The following is a 24,490-nucleotide window of genomic DNA, read 5'->3' as shown; positions in this document are numbered from 1 at the left end:
CGTTAACCTCAAATCGTCGCGACGTCAGCAGACATTTAGAAATATACAGGGTGAGTAATATTATTGCACAATATAATATAATAAAATAAATAAACGCATAATAAGAATAGAGGATAAATTAGTTACCATTTTAAATTAAATGCTTGTCAGGAGCCTAATATTACTGTAGTTAAGGCATATCTATAGTATCTACCTCCAGCCGGCTTCAGCTTTTAGGTGTTTACATTTATTGTTTCCTTTTTTGTATTTGACCTTCAGTTTATTATTAATTATTGATCATGTATTATCAATTATTATCTCAATTTTTACAATATTGAGTAGGTATTTGTGTGACGTCTCTAATTTCAAGTACCTACCAAAATTTTACACCATTCATAGGTAAGACTTCTGATAGGACCTACTTGGCCCTAATATAATAGGTAACTATACCAATTTTTAAATAACAGCATCTTTATGGCCTAGCTTTTACCTCAATAACTAGTTTTTAAAAAAAACTGCAATGCAATATCTTTTTTAGCAAAAAAAATCACCATGTCGGGAGACGACTTTGCCACTCAGTTCTACAATATTCAAGGGATTCACTTCAATGAAAGGAAAAAAAATTTTAATAAGCTGCTACAATCCGCCAACCAAGCTATCCTGGACAAGGTCGAAATTAAACCAAGAAATGACCTGGAGTACTTGTTTTACATAGATGTTCTGGTTAAGGCGAAAAGGGTTGAACCACTCATCCAGATATTACAAGATGGTAAATCATTATTTTTGATTATTGTAATAGTAACATAGACATCAATCTTTGGTCTATTTCTCAAATATGTGAACTCTGTTTCAAAAATTATACTGTATTAAGAAAGGGAATTTATGTTTTTAATGCAAGATTCTCACCTGTGGATCAATTTTTCTAGTAGGACATATATGTAGTTGACTGAATCTGTAATAGTAACATGAACAATTCATATTTTTAGGAAATCCACAGTTTACAAGTCGAATTCTTAAGCAAAGGTGGTTCTTTGAAGAAGCCTTCAAGGATACACCCGAACAGCAGATTGTTTACAATTTTCTACCATCTCTCTCTTATTCCTTAAGGATGAAAGTTTTGAAGAAGATGGCTCTAACTTTCAGCGACCAACGTATGGATAAACTATTCGATCTTATCTTAGAAAGGTAAGAATATTGATACATTAAAAAAAAACCATATATTATAAGTTTAATAGGGAAAGTTTTTTAGGTATAAATACTAAATACTGATCACTATATTTTTTTATTTATATTTTGTTATATTAGGAACCATTTGTATGTTTAATCCTCACAGATTGTATGCATTTAAATTGAGTTGACTGTTATAATGTCACTGTATCATAAGGAGGTTTCTGAATAATGCATATGTAAAATAATTTTAACGTTAACTATATTTTAATTAATTAATTAGTCCAGGCATTTGAGGCATAATCTTAATTGAAGTGCCTGGAATGGTAAGAGAACTTACAGCTCGACTGCCTGGAATTGAAAAATAATTTAAATTTAACCATCATTAATAAATTCATTTATTATTCCCAGGATGTGGAAGAGCCTGAAATTTCAATGAAACTGATCTACCAACTGAATAAAAATAAATTAAAAATAACTATAATTATTCCAGACTGTAACAGATTAATATTTCCCTATTGTTTCGTATTCATATTTGACCATCTTCAGAGATTGAAAAGGCAAGCAGCTTTGGTCAGCCACGTTTTCGTTGATTAATAAAGTGACGAATTATTCCAGGAAGATAAGTCATACTTAAGTGAAATTGTGAAAACTCTACTGCTCGACTGCCTGGAATTGTAAAATAAATTTAACTTTAACGGTAACTATTAATTAATTAAATGTTTCAGACAGTTGTTACATGATTTTAATTAAAAGTGCCTACAATTAAAAATAGTTTTTAATCTCAACGTGAATTATATAAAATTGCCTCTGACTCGAAAAGTTGTTGAGGTACAAGAAACATTTGTGTATGAAATTGTTGGAAAATAGTTGGAAGCTTTAATGTGTAATTCTTTTTAAAATATTTCACCTATTTCATAGGAATATCTGCAATAAAATTGAGAAACTGAAAAATTGGCAAAAAAAGTGGTCCTACCAAAAAGTAAAATAATAAGCGATTTTAAGTACCTGTTCTTTTTGATATTTTTTCCAATATTTTATGAACTAGCCTTTTAAGCCAACCAATACCAAGGAATTAGCTCCTTAAAGTATCCTTTTCTATAAGTGTTTCTATATTTTCTATATTAAATGTTTTTTAAAAATTCTCCACTATAATTATTGTGGAAATTTAAAATTGTTCATTTTCTGTAACATCCATAATACAACAACCAGAATTTTATGGGGCTATTTTATTTTTATTATAAAGAAGGTAAATATAAAGAATATGGGGTTAATGTTAAAAGTTTGAAAATTTTAAAATTAGATAAACAGTTGTCCATATAGAAGAACAAAGACCTAATATAATATTATTCCAATTTGATATAATTACATATGTTACATATAAATATTTAGTACAAAAACAGGGATTTTTCCAAAGAATTTATTACTGAATAAAATTAATAATGTGGGGTGGGTGGGGGGCCAAGGGTAATATTAATAAAAAACTGTTTTTATTGCATAAAATAATTGCCTTTAATTATATAATTAATTAATTTACTAACTTAAACTTTCTATGAGGTGTTAAGTGTATAGAAATAAAGAATAAGCTGCTCTATAGAATATTATTAAAAAAAAAAACAAATTAAGGTTAATAGGTATCTAAAGATACTACGGTCATCCTCCTTATTTCTATATAGTATCTTTAGTTACCCATTGACTTATTAACTCCATTGCAAGAATGGACTACTTCTTCAAATTAAGGTAAATTTTTTGTAACCTAAAAAAGTGCATTAATTATTAAATTTAATTTTTTTCTTTAAGGCAATTATTTTCTGCAAAGAAAAAAACGTTTTTCAATAATATTACCCTTTGATAAATACCTTTGACCCTATACTATACCCTTTGATCCTAAAATTTTATTAAGGTAATGGAATTTTGGCAGAACCATTTCAGAATATATTGTGATAGTAAAAAACAGAAAATATAGTAGGGTTTTTTGATAGTTTGTAAAAATTGAACGTTGCTTACACTTAGCAGGTATTGATTGTCATTACTATATACATAGCAGATATTGGCAGTTGACTTTTTAAACATGTCATATTTTGCGTTTTTACCAAGATGCACATAGCTGGATGCACATAGCATTTCTCAATAAAAATTAAAAGAAAGCAATAAAAAGAGTTTAGAAACCAGTTTATTATTTCAAAATTACATTGTAATTATAGAGGTATGATGTAATACATACATAGATAGTATTTAAAGATGCGGCAGATAATCATAAAAGGCATGATAATCATGTTCGAATTTTTGCTTTGTTATTTGTATTGGAGCTAAATGTAGTTGCTGCGGTTCAGACGGAAGCTCTGTAGATTGTAGTTTATTGCGACTTTGACGAGGTTTTTCGAATTCAATCCAATCATCGCTGTGATTCAATTTGTACTTCATGATGCCGGATGGCAAATACAATAGTCCACGTATATCTGTTACTTTTGCGTCTCTTCCAGGTTTTATTGAACCAAAACTGCCTTTAACATTATCGTATTTTTAAAAAAAATTAAAGTTTAAGTTATGTACTCTGTATGGATGATGGTCTCTTGCCTGCCTCATTCGACTGATATAGTCACATGGCGCATAAATCGGGGGCTTAAAGTATGCCTCAAGCGAGGAATGAACTGAGTCAGCCTCCATCATTGTATGCCCACGTTCTAAGATGAGCTGCTCTATGGTAATATTTAAATTTTTTGCTAAATTATTAAGGGCACTAGAAAGAATCGTATTGCGGTTCTGATACCCGCAACTATCGGATATCAGAACAACATGCTTGTAAGTTTTCTCTTGAATAGCATTTTCGATGTAATGAACAATGCACGTTGTAAATTCGTTTGAAGTTACACCGCCATTGCTTTCGTGCCAAACATAAAGATCCACACTTTTGTCGTTAAGTGCGTAAACTGTAAAATTATGGATTTGCAATTTCTGTTTGTAATATACTGCAGACGCTTCCAACTTTGGCGCCAAAAGGACACTGCAAGTCCATTGTTACAATTAGCTTTTCATTCGAGGCAGATTCTTTTGCGCTTTTTTAGCTTGCTCAGTCTCGTTTTTCTTCCTTAAGTGGTCATTGTATACATCTTCTGGGACATTACCTGTATTCCACGAGCAACATAGATCACATTGATCCCTCCTAGGTTTGTGAATAGCAATTTTCTCAGATTTTAAGATATTTGTAAATAGTGTACGTGATACTGGTTTTGTGTTCTTTTCTGTGCAAAAATTAACGTACCCTTTATAAATATGAAGGGTTGATCTAAATACAGATTCAAGGTACATTTTTGTAGAAGAGCTCCGATAATAATGGCTCGGGACCTTCGGTAAGTCTTTCAACCACTGACGGGCTTGCATTTTCATACATTTTGTTACATTTGATTTAGCCTGATTTGCAACTTAATTTTCATCCGAGGTTTCTTCACTGTCTATATCTTCTCGGTTATTGCTTGAGTCTTTGGTTTGATGAAAATTGCTGGTCCATCGTTCAAACATATTTCGTCCCAAATTGAAAGTATGAAGTAGCATTGTTCTGCATACTAACACTTTTTCACCTGAAACAACAGAACAAATAAGAAATGGTCATTTTACTAAAATAAACAAGATGTTACCAGTTTCCAGTGGGAGATAACAAGAATGAGACTGTTTTTTGCGATTGTCTGTTTTATTGCTATTTTCTTTTCTCCTTCTCTAAGGTAAGATTTTCTTGAAACCCAGCTTGGAAAACTCCAAAAATAATCGAATGCTTTCTTTCTTAGTTCTTCCGTTATTTGATGACACAGAAAACTCTTGCTTGTCTTTTTTCTAGATGTTTCACTATGACAGCATCTACATTTCATACATCTCTCCTTCCTTACTTTGTCATGCCTTATAATTCCTTTTTTTGACCGAGTGTACCCTATGTAGCTCTCACCTCTCAGTCTTTTTAACTTAGTTACTTCTCGGGATTTTTGCAGCTTGATTATGGTGCTACTAGCTTCTGCAAGAATTTCCCTCTCATTTAGCAAATTATCATGATTTTCTTCTTCTAACATTTCTCTTTCTACTTCGCCCTCAACGTCATGAAATATTTTCGTCATGTCCTGAGCAGTCTAATACTTCTTTGTCATTAATTTGGATTATTAGGTTCTGACTTTTCATTTCATGTAGTACATCAGGAGACAACATAAAATTTTCATTAACTGGGACCTCAAATAATACAGTCGGTTGAGCATCTGCATTGACTACCTCAGAAGTTGTTTCATGTACATCTATAACATAAAAACATAATGACAATGTACTTCAGGGTTAGATTTATTAAGGTTCTTTGATAATAGTTTGCGTAATGGTTCATTGTCATCCGATAAATTTTCATGAGCAGCTGCTTGAGACTTGCAACTACTCTCATTGTTAGGGCCCTTCATTCTTAATAATTTGCTTAGAGGTTCATTATTATCTTCTGAATCCGATAAATCGTCATAAGCAGTTCGAAAAGCCTTACTTAGTTGATGCTTTAAAGAGAAGACCCAAAAACCAAATTATTTAAAAGCAACAAAATAACTAAACATCCAACTTACCAGAATTGCGGTAATTATCTTTTAAAGCCGTTTTTACCATTAATTTTCCACGAGAACACATTTTTTATTTATTTCTATGTGGTAAATAGGTCAAATTGGCCAAAAATTCACATAGCAGATATTGCAGTGACAACGACGATATATTTCTCAAATTCGATATATGTTACATATAAATATTTAGTACAAAAACAGGGATATTTTGCGAAGAATTTATTACTGAATAAAAATGTGGGGTGGGTGGGGGGGGCAAGGGTAATATTATTGAAAAACTGTTTTTTTTTCGCAGAAAATAATTGCCTTAGAGAAAAAAATTAAATTTAATAAATAATGCACTTTTTTAGGTTACAGAGAATTAAACTCAATTTGAAGAAGTAGTCAGTTCATGCAATGAAGTTAATAGTTCAAGGGTAAAATTATTGAAAAACTGTTTTTTTTTGCAGAAAATAATTGCCTTAAAGGGAAAAACCATTTTTAAAAATTAAATTGATTATGTGAGGGATTCCATTCCAAAACTCGCCTTATCCATTTTTTGCGAAAAATAAGTTCATGGTGTCTATAGCATCTGTTAATGTCCCTCTATACATTAGACAAACTTAACCATGCCAAAACTCACCCTTACCTAGTATAGGAAAATTTAGTATCATTTCAAAACTTGTCTTATCCATCGCCTGTATCATTCCAAAAGTCGTCTTATCCAAGCGACCAATCAGAGCGCAGAATTTTGTTTTCATGCTGGTGGTCGCGTGATTTATTATTTTTGCCTCATTTTAATGAGTAAATCCTAAGCGTTTGGTCTACGTTTTTAAACAGCTGTTTAACAAAAATTTTAATAATTAAAACAATAATGGATTGTAGAAATGATTAATTTTGTTTACCCGTGGCACAAGGAAAAGGCAGGCGACGTCCCAGTGATCCGACAAAATGGAAAAAAAGTGTTGCAAAATTAAAAAGGTACCTACATTGTTTTCCTTTATAACGTTTAAATAATATTATTTAGATATTTTTTTGTAGGCGTGCTCCGTAGCAACTACCAGTCTTTCCAAAATGTCACCGTTTATCGGGTAAAACCTACCGCTGTTCAACTCTTACAATGCAAGATATTAAAGAGTTTCATGCCCTATTTTATTCTTTAAAAACAAAGATTGAACAAGACAATTTTATTTTAAAATATATGTCTGTTGAGATCCCATCCAGATCAAGAGCGAGAAAACCTGATTCATCTAGGAAGTCGGTGGCGATCAAGTATTTTATTAAAATACGAGAAACAAAGAATTTCAAAGTACAGGTATGTCAAAATACATTTAAAGGTGTTCTGCAAGTTTCTAAGGATCGCATTCAAAGAATTTAACGAGTTTTTCTACAAACTGGCTTACCACCTAAAGAAAATCGTGGTGGCTCAAAACAAAAACCTATGTATGCCCAAAAAAAAAGGCTGTTAAAATATTTATTGAGAAACTTCAATGTTCTGATGTACATGATTGTAGAGAACAAAGCAACAGACAGTATTTGGCTTCTGATTTAACTTTAAACAAATTGTTAAATATGTATATTGTGCCTGAAAGTAAATTGTCAAAAAAACTTTTTTTAGGAATATATTCTGCCTTGAATATAATATTGGTTTTGGATCACCAGCATCCGACATTTGGCTCTCGTTGCAGTTCTTTAACAGAAAAAATTAAACAAGAAAAGGATAATGACAAACGTAGTCAGCTTCAAATTGAAAAAAGAGTTCATATCTTAAAAGGCAAAGCCTTTTTTCCAAGTTGAGGGAAACAAAGGAAAACATGCTCGTCTTATCTTTTGACTGTCAAGAAAACTTGGTAAACTCAAAAGTCCAAGATCAGATCGCCTATTATAGCTCTACACTTATAACTTTACCATTGTTAAGGGTTCCTCAAAAACTAAATCACAAAATAATAACGTGTTCTTATACACCTGGATGGAACACGAGTTCCATAAGGGCTCTAACGAAATTGCCTCAGCTGTTTTCCATTGCCTATCAGATCTCATAAATTTGTCGGGTTACAGCAAAATAAGATGCAGATGGCTGCGGAGGGCAAAACAGAAACTCCACAATGGTTGCAATGTGCATTTGCTTCCTGGGGAATATCGCACCGCCCCATATTGGTCAAATCGAGCTGGTTTTTCCCATTAGAGGTACCATCGGACCGTGTATTTGGAATCATCGAAAAAAAATTAAGAAAACTTAGTGAAATCACAAACCCCAACACGTATATCGATATCTTTAAGGAAAGAGGAACCGTCATTAATTTAACAGATTCTGGTGTCAAATCTTGGAAGGAAGTTGCAAAGGAGTATCTGAAAAGTGTGCAGTCTTGGCACTTTAAATTTTCTGAAGTTATTGAGAAAAATGGTAATAAAATAACAGTTAGAGACGAAGAACACTACAACAGTGATGTTGGAGAATTCAAGACAATTTTTAAACGTGGAAAACGATTGAATCAAATAGAAGTGAGTAACATTGATAAAGGAGTGGCGGTTAATAAAAAAGTTCAAGATGTCAAAAAGTTACTAGTTGCTCATTATGGGGAAGATTGGATGGAGAGAAATGATTTAGAATTTTATCAAAATTTCTTCGAGGAACAGAAGAAAAACATTGGGAGAATGGACGAAGAAACTGAAAATAATGAATTTTGCGAAGGAGGAGTGGAAGAAAATATTTCTTTAGGAAATTACGATTTTTTAAATAATGTTATCTTTTTTTAATAAAAAAAAAAAAGATCTGTCAATTGCTGTACTTTTTCGTGCCAAAACTTGTCTTATCCATGAAGTCATGCCAAAACTTGTCTTGTCCATATTGTTTTAATAAATTTTATGAAAATTAAATAAACAGGATTTAAATGAATGCTAAAATTAGCACACAAATGATTATAGTAAATCCATACATATTAAATTCGTATAAATATGTATTTGAAAAACTTTTAAAACGTTTTTTGCCAATTGTGACATTTTACCCAATATGGAGAAGGCAAGTTTTGGAATGGAACCCCTCAGTGTTTCAAAGGGTCATGTAATTATTTTTTATTACTTTCACGTTAATTTGTATCAATACCAGGACTACCATTGGTTTTCAAAGAATCAATCTTTTCTATAATATTTCACTTTTATTTACTGGCCGTAGGTATAGTGCATTTAATTGATTACTGCTTTTTATAAGCTCATTATCAGGCTTCGGGATTTTCTTCAACATTATCATCATCATATATTATTAAAAAACTCATTACAATGATTTTTCATATTTTTAAATGCATTTGAGTCATTGTGGGTAACTTCTGAGACTAATTTATAAACGTTTTTTAGGTCATAACCTGCTTCATTTTATTTTTTTCAGGTTATTTCTATAATTTTTAAAGTTTTGGTTAGCAAATTTCGATTTAGATCTTTTTTCATTTTATCCCTAGTTGTAATATTTCTCATGCCGGTATTTCCTGTTTTAGGTATGGCATATCTATCGCCCAACAATTCCTGTTCAGCTGCTCTTCTGAGAAAATCATCGAAACCTTACAAAAAAACAGCCTCACTCTATCAGAGGAGCAACTCAAACGATTCTTGCAAAAAGACCCTGAACTAATTAAGGTTTACTTCCACGAATTCAAAAAAAATACTGGCAGACATTTTGACGACACTGAATTCATTCGTTACATCGTTTGGAAACATCCAGAGTTGTATTTTGAACTGTCCAAAATACTTCAGACAGACATTAAAGTTGGCAGACGTACCACTAAGTCCGTTTTAAGACTGAACCAAACAGACGTCTTAAAGGAAGTAGAGTTGGTGCAAAAGTTTCACCTGGGAGCAGTTATCAGAAATATAAAAGGCAGCGACGTACAAATACTGCTTGACATATTTCCAAAAAATATAAAAGAACTAAAATATTTCTCAGATCAGATCAAGAATCACTTAAAAAAAATTCCAAAAAAGAAACGCTTTGAGCTGTTTCTACACTGCTTCGCTCAAAAGTATCAGGTGCAACTCTCTGATTGTTTAGATAAGCTCAATAAGCAGTTGATGCTGTATTTCTCAGATAAAATTGATTTAGTGCAAAAGTGGAGTGAAATTAACTTTAAGAACACCAACGATATAAGCTACATCGAGCACTTAAATCCAGAATTGGCATTCCAGACGGTAAAAGACCGAATGAACTTTACAAGCGATAAATACGATCGATCCAAGTTGCTGCATAACCTAATCAAAAGCTGCCATTTTGGTAAAGACTATTTGTTTTATAAAAGAAGTTTGAACTTCTTGTGCTATAGGAGCCGCAACGAGGAAGGCAGCATAAGGCATCAGCTTATGAGCACAATTAATAGTAACTTGGATATAAACTTAACAGACGACGAGTTTTGGAAGCATATAAATGAAATGGTGGAAGTAAGCAGGGCTAAAAAAGATGTCTCGTTGCCGTTCGAGATATTAGCCAAGTTTATTATATACAATTTTAGAAAAGAGCGTCCTGTAGATGCGCTGATTGCTCAATTTTGGGAAGACGTGTGGGAAGATTCCGCCGGAAGCTGGACTCGCTTGCAACATGTATCGTACTTTCAAACGGATCCAGAATTGCACAGTTTAGTGTTAAAATATCTCGCAGAAAACTGTTTTAAATTAGGAAAATCGATGCAGAGAAATCTTGTAGAGGACAAATCCCTTATTAGCAACTTATTGGATAAAATCATTAAATTTAACGATGACCCCAAAAATAAATATTGGAGTGTCGATCTAGACCAATGTTTACTCATCAAAGAACAGGCGCAAAAGACGTTTACATCGAACAATATGACCGATGAAGATGTCGAAATTGGCGTGACGTTTATCGGGAGAAACTATTTGAATAAGGGTTTGCACCCTATAGGGGTAAGTTATTTATTATTAATACATTTAATTTAAATTAGAAGTTGGACCTTCTAGAAAAATTAAGAACAAATTAGTTCTTGACTGTGTGAATGACATTTTTGATTTTCAGTCTCACTTGATGAGCTTATTATTCCTGTTTCTTACAGTAGATCTGATGTTAAACAGGCGAAACTCGTATTACTTACTTTGCCTTATATTTCAACGTATTTGAGACCTGTGTTAGTTCATTGAAGAGTTGCACACTGTTAAATGAATGATTTTTATTTGACATATTTCGCCAGACAGTTAAAAGTCACTGAGTGTATTTAACGTTTAAAAAGTGTTAATCTCAGTGTACTTTTAAGCCCTTTTTGATCTATAATAACATGTTTTAGACCACCCTGTCGTTCATTTCCATTGTTTTAATACATTCAGTTGCAGGGATTTTTTTTAATTGGTCTTATAGTATTATTGTGTTTGCACACTTTAAGCTATTTCTTTTAAAATCCATTGCTACATTATTGTCCAACCAAATAAACTATATACAAAATTTTTTTTTGTGTTACTATACTTTTTTTAATTGTTTTTCATGCTTAATTTTTTTTCTTTTGTTTTTTTTTTCGAAAAACTACGTAAAAAAGTTTTTATTTAGTTTTTAAAGGAAGCATCTTATCGCAAAAATAGAAAACTTGAAATTTCTCATAGATCTGCAAAATTGCATTTTTTAAATACACACTTTTGGTGATTTTCTTCCACCGTATGGGAAATACAATTGAGATTCTTTTTTCTCATTACAGTCCTTAAAATTTCAAACATCTAGTTTGTTAATTATATCAGCCTTAAACTAATAGGTTTTCCGGAAAAAATTAAAAAGTGGTTGTTTTCTTTATTATAATGATTTAAATAGGACAATATGTGTGCAAATTTTCATAAGTATAGCTTTCTTGGTTTTTGAATTATGGACATTTTCTTTGAAATAGCCTCATTTTTTCATAAATAATTTTTTCTCAATTTCTTGAAAATATTTCAAAAAATGCTCAAACAGGTGTCTAATAATTTTATTAGGAGAACTTGTGTGCAAATTTTCATAGGTATAGCTTTTTTAGTTTTTGACTTATGGAATTATTTTTTTTCATTATTCTTTATAAATAATAATTTTTTCATTATTTTTTTTTCTCAATTCCCTGTAAGTTTTTTAAAAAACGCTGAAATAGGTGTGTAATGATTTTATTAGGAGAATTTGTGTGCAAATTTTCATAAGTATAGCTTTCTTGGGTTTTGACTTATGTGCATTTTTTTGAAATTATTCTTAAAAAATAATAATTTTTTCATATTTTTTTTTCTCAATTCCCTGTAAGTTTTTTAAGAAACGCTGAAATATGTGTCCAATGATTTTATTAGGAGAATCTGTGTGCAAATTTCCATAAGTATAGCATTCTTGGTTTTTAAATAATAATAATAATAATAATCTTTATTTAGCAAAAAAATGCTACATGACACATCAAAATTAAATGTAAAAAATACAAAGCTTGTTTAGTTTAATTTACATCCATACACACACACACGTAATTCCACAATCGATGTTTGATGTTTTGATTTGGTTGCGCTCGGGTCGGGTTGCGGCCTTGTTGACTCAGCCAAAATAGTGCGGTCTCACGCTGTTTCCATGGCTGCACGTTTTATCCGGGTTACCAGGACAATGACGACATCCCGGCAACATAGAAACACACCACCCTAGTGCGTCAGACCATGACCTAGATAGGGATGCATACAAACTAAATATTTAAAATTAAAGACAATTTTACAGTATAATTAAGAATATAAAACAATCACTTGCATATTACCTATTTACAGAAAATAAAAAATAAATAAAGAATAAAATAAAAATCTCTCATAATCGGGAAAAATTACATTTTTGTGATTATACTAACATTAATATTTTGTTAAGACGTATTCCTTTAGTAGCCTTTTGAAGAGGTTAACACTATTACAAACTTTTATATCATTTGGTAATTTATTAAACTCACTAAAGCCTTTGTAAAGAATAGAATTTAGCAATTGGTTGGTATTACATATACAGGGTGTCCCAAAATTAGTGGACGAAACGCGAACCCTGTATTCTTTGGTCAAAAATAACCTCACTTTTTTCTATAAACATATATCGGCAAACGCCGCCCAAGGGAGCTACGCCCCTTTTAAAGGGGGCACCTGAAGATGGTTTTTTTTACTTATTTTCGAATCGGGTAAATATAAAAAATTTTAATTTTGGTATTCTCCCAATTTTGATATGCTCAATTTAGTTGTCATTTGATAATTTTCATTAATTAGTCAGGTGCTTATCATTTAGGGGGTGAGTCTAAAAAAATACTTAAAAAAAAATGTTTACAAGGTTTTTGTTTTTTTTTTCTTTAAATTTTAAAAATTTAAAGCTTTTTACGTAAAAAAGTACCTCTTGGTCAATAACTCTACGAGTTACCATTTTCGAGAAAAACGCATTTAAAAATAACGCTGCATAGTATTATTTTCACTACCAATTTTTATGAAAACTTAGTAGCAGGCTTTGGAAAAAATTAACGCACTGCATAATGACATTAACATTTGTTGTAATTGATTAGTTGTCATTTTGCATTCAAATTGTTAATATCTTTTTAACTATGGAAGACTTTTCGACCCGTGAAAAAGCAGATATTTATTTTATGTATGGGTTTTGCAATGGAAACGCACATGCCGCTGCACGAGTGTATCGGCGGAGGGTTCCTGCAAGAAGGCTTCCACATTGGAAAGTTTTTGTTAGAATTCATAGAAATTTACTTGAATATGGATCCTTCGAACGTGCTCGAGGGCAAGGAAGACCAATTGCAAATGATGGTTATGGGGAAGTACTGAATTTAATTGAAGAAAACCCTCAAATATCATTGAGAACCTTAGAAGAGATTACCAATATCCCAAAGTCAAATGTAAGTAAAATTAAATATGATAAATAAATAATTAAGTACCTAATTTGTTATCCAAAAACTTAAATTTAAAGTACTTATAACTGAAAATTGAGATTGGTATAAATAGTGTTGTTATTAATTATTATCGTCGGATCGCATTAAATTCATTTCAAAATACTCTAATTACTATTATTATTATTATTTACTTTATTTACTTGGATAAGTCTTATCACAAACATCAAACACCCCAAAACAAATCCTTTTGACGACTAACTGGAATGTTTAGTGGCTTACTAAGTTTTAGGCTTATTTCCTATGCAATTTAAAATATTTAAAAATAATTTTAGATTGGAAGAATGACTAAGATGTTAGGATACCATCCTTTTCATTATAAAAGGGTTCAGGAGTTAGAAGAAGAAGATTTTCCAGCTCGAGTAGACTTTTGTCATTGGATTTTAAATCACCCAAATCTTCGTCAAAAAATTTTGTGGTCAGATGAGGCAACTTTTTCTGGGAGTAAGGGGTTTAACAGCCGTAATACTCATTTTTGGAGCATCGACAATCCGAGAGTAGTTCTAACTAACTTTCAGCATAGATTTTCCTTTAACGTATGGGCGGGTTTGATAGGAGATAAATTGATAGTGCCAATTATTTTGCCACACAGGTTAACTGGTCGTCATTATTTAAATTTTCTTCAAAACAATCTGAGAGATTTACTGGACGATGTTCCCATAGAAACTCGGCTGGAAATGATTTTTCAGCATGATGGGGCACCAGCTCACTACAGCCGACAGGTAAAAAACTGGCTGGACAATAATTTTACAGGCAGATGGATAGGCCGAGGTGGTCCAATAAACTGGCCTGCACGATCCCCCGACCTTAATCCTCTGGATTATTATCTTTGGGGTAATATGTGCAATATTATTTATGCCACCGAAATTAATACTCCAGAAGAGCTTCAGAGGCGAATTCTCGCAGCTGCAGGTCAAATAAGAGAAAACCGATTTGAAATTCTTAGGTCGACCCAAAACATTCAAAAAAGATCCAGGTTATGCATTCAGGAAAACGGCAACTTGTTTGAACATTTGCCTCAAATAAATTAGTATTTTTATCTGTTTGCAATTTTATTTGTCAATTTATTTTTGAAGCGTGCTATTGAGTTTTAATAAAAATTGTTATTAATAATACTATGCAGCGTTATTTTTAAATGCGTTTTTCTCGAAAATGGTAATTCCTAGCGTTATTGACCAAGAGGTACTTTTTTACGTAAAAAGCTTTAAATTTTTAAAATTTAAAGAAAAAAAACAAAAACTTTGCAAACAATTTTTTTTAAAGTATTTTTTTAGGCTCACCCCCTAAATGATACGCACCTGACTAAATAATGAAAATCATCAAATGACAACTAAATTCAGCATATCAAAATTGGGAGAATACCAAAAATTTTAAATTTTTATATTTACCCGTTTAGAAAATAAGTGGAAAAAACCATCTTCAGGTGCCCTCTCTAAAAGGGGCGTAGCTCCCTTGGGGGGCGTTTGCCAATATATGTTTATAGGAAAAAGTGAGGTTATTTTTGACCACGCGTTTCGTGCACTAATTTTAGGACACCCTGTATTAACTAAAATAAAATCAATACAATTTCTTGTGTTATAATTATGGGCGTCTCAAAAAATTGATAATTTATCAGTTAAATATTTTGGCAAAAGACCTTGTTTTAATTTAAATATAAAAAAATTAACATTAAAAGCAATCCTTTGTTGAACAGATAACATATTTAAAATATTTAACATAATTTTAATAAGTGTGTATCGGTTGCATTTAAAAATCGTTCTTGAAATTATTCTTTACAATCATTTTTTCATAATTTTTTTTCTCAATTCCCTGTAAGTTTTTTTATAAAACGCTGAAATATTTACTGATTAAATTATTACTTACTTGTGTAAAAAATGGCACAAATACTGCAATTTTCATAGCAAGAAATAAAATAGGGTTTTTTCACGTTTTACTCGAAAACCTTAAGGTTATGTGAGAAAAGTATAGATACAAAAACTATAAATTTTTTATCAACTATAATTTTCTTAAAAAGCATATTTTTCTCAGGCAATAATTTTCTGCAAAAAAAGTTTTTCAGTAACACTACCCTTATCCCCCCACCCACCCCACACAACTTACCAGTAAGCAATTGTTTGCAAAAATCATTGTTTTCCAAAATAATATGCATGCATAACAGCTGGTTTAATTCGTGGTTAATATTTAATCTAATAACACAGTTTATTTATTTAAATTTGATATAATTATATATATGTATATTAATAAATATTTAATGCAAAAACAGTCAGTGTTATTAGATTTGATAAAATAGAGGAAAAACGCTGATTTTTCAATAGAATTGTATATGATATACGTATATTCTACAGTTTAATAAATATACCTTGACTACCAAAACCAAAAATTTACTAAAAAATCGTTGAAAAAATATATATTTAACGATAACAATATTTATGATGTTTCTTTTTTAGGCCGACTGGGTTCCGGAGTCAGATATCACCAAAACCTACCTCTCCTGGCTGGACAACGATAAATTCTGGTACAAATTAGGTAAACTCACCTGTAATCTTATGAAAGCACCTCGTACCACTCAACTGCAAAACGAACTGCTCGATTTTTACTTTAATAGAGCCTTCAAACCCCCCGGCAAATTCTGGAACCAGAGTGAAGTCGTCAAATATTTCTTGAACAAGGAGCCGGAAGTGATTCAGAAATATTTCCGAAATATTTTAGATCTCCAGCCTGAAAACACCGTAGTTTTGGATTATTCCGGATTTAAATCGTACAATCACTTAAACTGGGATAGAGCAGTCGTAAAGGAACTGGTGAAATGCTCGCAAGCCCTTGCGATAGATGATAATCAGAAGACGAGTATCCTTAAACATTTATCCAAATTGATGAAAACTTATGAATATATCGAATTGATTGCTCCGTATATACCTGATAAACCGAAGCTAGACCTTCAGGATCGGCAACAAAAAAACATTTATGAGATTCAAGTTGAAATAGTGAATAAATATTTGGTCAATCTGTCCGATAACTATCCCCAATTGGTTCCGGTGTTGTATAACTTTTGTCAAGGCGATTATTTGCAGAGCACCCTGCGAATCGTTTATAAAACCCTCTATCGAATCAGTGAGCCTGGCGCAGAGGAATTTATTAAAGTTCTTATGGGTAGGGCCGTATCTACTAGAAAACACGCCCTGAGCTTGGCATTTGAAACATTAGCGCAGAACACAGCTTTGGACATATTTAGAACCATGTCTAAAGAGGAGAAGAACGATTCTGCTAAAAAGCACTTGATGGAAAGACTTGTGAAGTATTTTATCAAAAATCCAGAAGAAAATTTATTAAATATGGTCCTAAACAGCTTGTCCTTCGTTAATAAAAATGACAAAGAACTATTGGAATTTTTAGCGCAAGCGTCACAAGAAGTCATCCCGAAATTCCGACCGATGTTTTCTGAAAAATTGTTTTACTTCCTCGATGATATGCGTAAAAAAGAAGGGCATCTCATAAACCCGTACGTCATCACTTTGTTTAATAACATAAAATCGCAAGAAAACGACTTCTACCTGAACCTCAGCGAGGATTTCTGCACGAATATACTTGAAAATTATTTCTTGCATGACTTGCCTTACAGCGATTCGCTGACAGAATTCGTTGCGAAATACCTCTGGGTCCATAATGAAGAAAAGTACTTCGATGCCGTTTTTAACTGTATCAAACGTTGGAAAGATCTCTACTGGAACTCTAATGAAAAAACAAAACTGCACCTCATTTTCGTGTTTTTTTCCATTATGTTTCAAAGCTTCTTGGACAAAGACTGGGAATTTTTAAATATGTTTAAAGCTCACTGGAGCAAACAATTTAGCAGCGAGGAAACTCCCAAGGAGCACATACGAATTGATATGCTGATAATTTTCAAAAAACATCCCACTTTACGTCAATTTACCAAAGCACTTAACGTGCACTTACAACAAATTATTGATCAGTACGGAGTGTATTTCGTTGGTTCTTTAAAGGACATTTTTTCATCCTTCTTTTATGCAAATAACGCCGTTGAAAGACACTCAAAGATCACTCTTTCTAACGTAGCCCTAGAGTTACTTCGAATAGAACCTAACGAATTAAACACATTGCTTGCAATGGAATATTTCGAAAGATCCAAGGTTAAAACACGTGATGAAATTTTTGCAATTTTAAAATCTATTGATAAGCCGTTTTATAGAATAAAATCAAATGAATTTATTAAGAATTATTTTTAGTTTGTTATCTTATATTCTTTACATATTGTGCCTTCATTTTTTAATCTGCTTTATTATATACACGTGTAACTTATACAAATAAAAATGTATCTTGTTTAACTCGTTTAATATTTTGCATCCCATTTTCAGGCCTATAGCTCCGCCTCAGTCTAAGAAGTTTAATAATTAAATTACACTTAGTAGGACCTCAACGTACTGACTTAAATTTGTGCACTACCTGCCATTCCGTCATCCAATTCAACACTTTTTTGTATATATAAAGAGTAATTCGCGGTGTTGTTCGCGGCACATTTTGTACCTAGAATTCGTATACATAAACATGGATGCCTATAAAAAGTCTAATAATAACTTAATTCATAGCAAGAGTTCTTCTTGATGAATAAATATCTGTCCGAGAACTATCCCCAACTGGTTCCGGTGTTGTATAACTTTTGCCAAGGCGATTATTTGCAGAGCACCCTGCGAATCGTTTATAAAACCCTCTATGGAATCAGTGAGCTTGGCGCAGAGGAATTTATTAAAGTTCTTATGGGTAGGGCCAAATCTACTAGAAAACACGCCCTGAGCTTGGCATTTGAAACAATAGCACAGAATACAGCTTTGGACATATTCAGAACCATGTCTAAAGAGGAGAAGAACGATTCTGCTAAAAAGCACTTAATGGAAAGACTTGTGAAGTATTTTATTAAAAATCCAGAGGAAAATTTATTAAATATGGTCCTAAACAGCTTGTCCTTCGTTAATAAAAACGACAAAGAACTATTGGAATTTTTAGCAAAAGCGTCACAAGAAGTCATCCCGAAATTCCGACCGATGTTTTCGGAAAAATTGTTTTACTTCCTCGATGATATGCGTAAAAAACAAGGGCATCTCATAAACCCGTACGTCATCACTTTGTTTAATAACATAAAATCGCAAGAAAACGACTTCTACCTGAACCTCAGCGAGGATTTCTGCACGAATATACTTGAAAATTATTTCTTGCATGACTTGCCTTACAGCGATTCGCTGACAGAATTCGTTGCGAAATACCTCTGGGTCCATAATGAAGAAAAGTACTTCGATGCCGTTTTTAACTGTATCAAACAGTGGAAAGATCTCTACTGGAACTCTAATGAAAAAACAAAACTGCACCTTATTTTCGTGTTTTTTTCCATTATGTTTCAAAAGTTCTTGGACAAAGACTGGGAATTTTTAAATATGTTTAAAGCTCACTGGAGCAAACAATTTAGCAGCGAGGAAACTCCCAAGGAGCACATACGAATTGATATGCTGATAATTTTCAAAAAACATCCCACTTTACGTCAATTTACCAAAGCACTTAACGTGCACTTACAACAAATTATTGATCAGTACGGAGTGTATTTCGTTGGTTCTTTAAAGGACATTTTTTCATCCTTCTTTTATGCAAATAACGCAGTTGAGAGACACTCAAAGATCACTCTTTCTAACGTAGCCCTAGAGTTACTTAGAATAGAACCTAACGAATTAAACACATTGCTTGCAATGGAGTATTTCGAAAGATCCAAGGTTAAAACACGTGATGAAATTTTTGCAATTTTAAAATCTATTGATAAGCCGTTTTATAGAATAAAATCAAATGAATTTATTAAAAATTATTTTTAGTTTGTTATCTTATGTTCTTTACATATTGTGCCTTAATTTTTTAATCTGCTTTATTATACACACATGTAACTTATGCAAATAAAAATGTATCTTGTTTAACTCGTTTAATATTTTGCCTCCCATTTTTTAGGCCTATAGCTCCGTCCCAGTCTAAGAAGTTTGATGATTAAATTACACTTAGTAGGACCTCAACGTACTGACTTAAGTTTGTGCAGTACCTGCCATTCCGTCATCCAATTCAGAACTTTTTTGCTATATAGAAAGAATTATTCTAGGTTATGAAATCAATAGGAGATTTCAATATTATAGAAAAGAGTAATGTTTCCGGCATGTATTGTGCCTAGAATTCCCATTTGTTACTTAACATTTATGCCTATAAAACTTCTAATATGGACTAGAAACATATTGTTCCTTATTAAAATATAATCAGAAGACGAGTAACCTTAAACATTTATCTAAATTGATGAAAACTTATGAATATATCGAATTGATTGCTCCGTATATACCTGATAAACCGAAGCTAGATCTTCAGGATCAGCAACAAAAAAACATTTATGAGATTCAAGTTGAAATAGTGAATAAATATTTGGTCAATCTGTCCGATAACTATCCCCAATTGGTTCCGGTGTTGTATAACTTTTGTCAAGGTGATTATTTGCAGAGCACCCTGCGAATCGTTTATAAAACCGTCTATCGAATCAGTGAGCTTGGCGCAGAGGAATTTATTAAAGTTCTTATGGGTAGGGCCGTATCTACTAGAAAACACGCCCTGAGCTTGGCATTTGAAACATTAGGGCAGAACACAGCTTTGGACATATTCAGAACCATGTCTAAAGAGGAGAAGAACGATTCTGCTAAAAAGCACTTGATGGAAAGACTTGTGAAGTATTTTATCAAAAATCCAGAAGAAAATTTATTAAATATGGTCCTAAACAGCTTGTCCTTCGTTAATAAAAACGACAAAGAACTATTGGAATTTTTAGCGCAAGCGTCACAAGAAGTCATCCCGAAATTCCGACCGATGTTTTCTGAAAAATTGTTTTACTTCCTCGATGATATGCGTAAAAAACAAGGGCATCTCATAAACCCGTACGTCATCACTTTGTTTAATAAAATAAAATCGCAAGAAAACGACTTCTACCTGAACCTCAGCGAGGATTTCTGCACGAATATACTTGAAAATTATTTCTTGCATGACTTACCTTACAGCGATTCGCTGACAGAATTCGTTGCGAAATACCTCTGGGTCCATAATGAAGAAAAGTACTTCGATGCCGTTTTTAACTGTATCAAACAGTGGAAAGATCTCTACTGGAACTCTAATGAAAAAACGAAACTGCACCTTATTTTCGTGTTTTTTTCCATTATGTTTCAAAGCTTCTTGGACAAAGACTGGGAATTTTTAAATATGTTTAAAGCTCACTGGAGCAAACAATTTAGCAGCGAGGAAACTCCCAAGGAGCACATACGAATTGACATGCTAATAATTTTCAAAAAACATCCCACTTTGCGTCAATTTACCAAAGCACTTAACGTGCACTTACAACAAATTATTGATCAGTACGGAGTGTATTTCGTTGGTTCTTTAAAGGACATTTTTTCATCCTTCTTTTATGCAAATAACGCCGTTGAAAGACACTCAAAGATCACTCTTTCTAACGTAGCCCTAGAGTTACTTCGAATAGAACCTAACGAATTAAACACGTTGCTTGCAATGGAATATTTCGAAAGATCCAAGGTTAAAACACGTGATGAAATTTTTGCAATTTTAAAATCTATTGATAAACCGTTTTATAGAATAAAATCAAATGAATTTATTAAGAATTATTTTTAGTTTGTTATCTTATATTCTTTACATATTGTGCCTTCATTTTTTAATCTGCTTTATTATATACACGTGTAACTTATACAAATAAAAATGTATCTTGTTTAACTCGTTTAATATTTTGCATCCCATTTTCAGGCCTATAGCTCCGCCTCAGTCTAAGAAGTTTAATAATTAAATTACACTTAGTAGGACCTCAACGTACTGACTTAAATTTGTGCACTACCTGCCATTCCGTCATCCAATTCAACACTTTTTTGTATATATAAAGAGTAATTCGCGGTGTTGTTCGCGGCACATTTTGTACCTAGAATTCGTATACATAAACATGGATGCCTATAAAAAGTCTAATAATAACTTAATTCATAGCAAGAGTTCTTCTTGATGAATAAATATCTGTCCGAGAACTATCCCCAACTGGTTCCGGTGTTGTATAACTTTTGTCAAGGCGATTATTTGCAGAGCACCCTGCGAATCGTTTATAAAACCCTCTATCGAATCAGTGAGCTTGGCGCAGAGGAATTTATTAAAGTTCTTATGGGTAGGGCCGTATCTACTAGAAAACACGCCCTGAGCTTGGCATTTGAAACATTAGCACAAAACACAGCTTTGGACATATTCAGAACCATGTCTAAAGAGGAGAAGAACGATTCTGCCAAAAAGCACTTGATGGAAAGACTTGTGAAGTATTTTATTAAAAATCCAGAGGAAAATTTATTAAATATGGTCCTAAACAGCTTGTCCTTCGTTAATAAAAACGACAAAGAACTATTGGAATTTTTAGCAAAAGCGTCACAAGAAGTCATCCCGAAATTCCGACCGATGTTTTCTGAAAAATTGTTTTACTTCCTCGATGATATGCGTAAAAAAGAAGGGCATCTCATAAACCCGTACGTCATCACTTTGTTTAATAACATAAAATCGCAAGAAAACGACTTCTACCTGAACCTCAGCGAGAATTTCTGCACGAATATACTTGAAAATTATTTCTTGCATGACTTGCCTTACAGCGATTCGCTGACAGAATTCGTTGCGAAATACCTCTGGGTCCATAATGAAGAAAAGTACTTCGATGCCGTTTTTAACTGTATCAAACAGTGGAAAGATCTCTACTGGAACTCTAATGAAAAAACAAAACTGCACCTAATTTTCGTGTTTTTTTCCATTATGTTTCAAAAGTTCTTGGACAAAGACTGGGAATTTTTAAATATGTTTAAAGCTCACTGGAGCAAACAATTTAGCAGCGAGGAAACTCCCAAGGAGCACATACGAATTGACATGCTGATAATTTTCAAAAAACACCCCACTTTACGTCAATTTACCAAAGCACTTAACGTGCACTTACAACAAATTATTGATCAGTACGGAGTGTATTTCGTTGGTTCTTTAAAGGACATTTTTTCATCCTTCTTTTATGCAAATAACGCCGTTGAAAGACACTCAAAGATCACTCTTTCTAACGTAGCCCTAGAGTTACTTAGAATAGAACCTAACGAATTAAACACGTTGCTTGCAATGGAGTATTTCGAAAGATCCAAGGTTAAAACACGTGATGAAATTTTTGCAATTTTAAAATCTATTGATAAGCCGTTTTATAGAATAAAATCAAATGAATTTATTAAAAATTATTTTTAGTTTGGTATCTTATATTCGTTACATATTGTGCCTTAATTTTTTAATCTGCTTTATTATACACACATGTAACTTATACAAATAAAAATGTATCTTGTTTAACTCGTTTATTATTTTGCCTCCCATTTTCAGGTTTATAGCTCCGTCTCAGTCTAAGAAGTTTGATGATTAAATTACACTTAGTAGGACCCGAACGTACTGACTTAAGTTTGTGCACTACCTGCCATTCCGTCATCCAATTCAACACTTTTTTGCTATATATAAAGAGTTTTTCGTGGTGTTGAAATCGATAGCAGACTTCATTGTTCTAGGAACAAGAGTGATGTTTGCGACACATTTTTATACCTAAACATGGATGCCTATAAAAAGTCTAATAATAACTTAATTCATAGCAAGAGTTCTTCTTGTTATTGATCCTTTTATTGTAGTGTGCTGACTTGGGTTTGTGCCATTCCGTCATTCAATTCAGCACTCTTTTGCTATATAGAAAGAATTATTCTAGGTTATGAAATCAATAGGAGATCTCAATATTATAGAAAAGAGTGATGTTTCCGGCACGTATTGTGCCTAGAATTCGCATTTGTTACTTAACATTTATGCCTGTAAAACGTTTAATATGGACTAAAAACGTATTGTTGTTTATTAATATCTATGGTAAAACACCCAATCGTTGGCACTTAGCCTATTGTTGGCACCCCGTTTAATTTTTTGCAGAAATTAAAATGAATCTGACAATATTATCGTCAATTTATTAATTAAGGTAATTTTGGCAATATCGCCGAGACTAGTGAACCGCCAACGCGTATTATTCCTTAAGTTTAAGTAAAATTGCGAATCGAATTTGACGTGTCGTGCGTGAAACTGAAACAAGGTAGGAATTTATGATTTTGTTAAGGGTTTGGTACTCATAACTAAAGCAAAAACTTTATGATTTCTTAATCAAATATTTATTTTTCTTGTTGGTGATATTGTTAACTATCTTTAAATTGATTTTTCGTTTAAAAAAATACATATTTTTCAATATCAATTAAAATTTGTAGGGTGCCAATGATAGGCAGAGAAAAATGTTATATTGCCAGTGGTTGGTACCTATGCAAATTATTGGATTATTGCTGCTTATAATATTCTCCCAATCATTGGCACCCAATTCTATTTTTTTATTTGCTCATCTCAAGCAATGAGTTTTGTCTTAACACTTTAAAATTTTTTTGTTAAATTCACCAGGTATAATTTTTAAAATTTTTTAAACATTATTTTTTAAATTTAAGGCTTACGATAAATGTTCCTATTAACTTTTATTCTCAAAATCAAACACTCCAAAACGAAAACAGAATCGCCCCAATGGCTCCACCAGATATAGCGAGGAAATTGTTCAAAGAGCTCTTGAAGAAATTCGATCAGGAGAATCAAAAAAGGCAACATCTCGAAAGTATGGGACTCCAAGGGCAACCCTACAGTTCAGACTTAGTAAAAAATTCAAAAAAATGAAAAAAGGTCCGTCTACATACTTGACAGAGGTAAAGGAGATTCATTTAAAAGAATGGATCATTGATAGTCAGTGCAAAGGTTTCCCAAGGC

The 24,490-nt window shown here is 32.4% G+C and overlaps 2 protein-coding genes across 8 annotated transcripts in view; one reads left to right on the top strand and one right to left on the bottom strand.

Annotated features, from left to right (window-relative positions):
- The first annotated feature begins 13 nt into the window (after positions 1-13).
- Positions 14-23,014, top strand: LOC126744892 (uncharacterized). 7 transcript variants are annotated; one of them, XM_050452469.1, is made up of 7 exons: positions 78-419; positions 518-748; positions 966-1,164; positions 9,185-10,598; positions 16,033-16,501; positions 19,962-20,102; positions 21,729-23,014. In XM_050452469.1, the coding sequence occupies exons 2-7, from the start codon at positions 532-534 to the stop codon at positions 22,913-22,915; spliced, it is 3,627 nt and encodes a 1,208-aa protein (XP_050308426.1). In that variant the 5' UTR covers positions 78-419; positions 518-531; the 3' UTR covers positions 22,916-23,014. The 7 variants fall into 7 exon arrangements, with proteins under 7 accessions (XP_050308420.1, XP_050308426.1, XP_050308424.1 ...); XM_050452467.1 differs by lacking the exon at positions 19,962-20,102 and having other exon boundaries at positions 84-419; positions 16,033-17,235; positions 22,322-23,014; XM_050452464.1 differs by lacking the exons at positions 19,962-20,102; positions 21,729-23,014 and adding an exon at positions 19,360-19,554 and having other exon boundaries at positions 84-419; positions 16,033-17,733.
- The window catches only part of LOC126744893 (uncharacterized), a 71,670-nt gene continuing 59,210 nt past the window's right edge, over positions 12,031-24,490 (bottom strand). The window contains exon 3 of the mRNA XM_050452471.1: positions 12,031-12,331. The gene's annotated coding sequence lies outside the window, so the exon portion shown is untranslated. The remainder of the gene's footprint in view (positions 12,332-24,490) is intronic.

The sequence above is a fragment of the Anthonomus grandis genome, chromosome 15 (assembly GCF_022605725.1).
Source record: "Anthonomus grandis grandis chromosome 15, icAntGran1.3, whole genome shotgun sequence".
In the NCBI taxonomy this organism is placed as follows: domain Eukaryota; kingdom Metazoa; phylum Arthropoda; class Insecta; order Coleoptera; family Curculionidae; genus Anthonomus; species Anthonomus grandis.
This window is presented reverse-complemented; position numbering and strand designations above follow the sequence as displayed.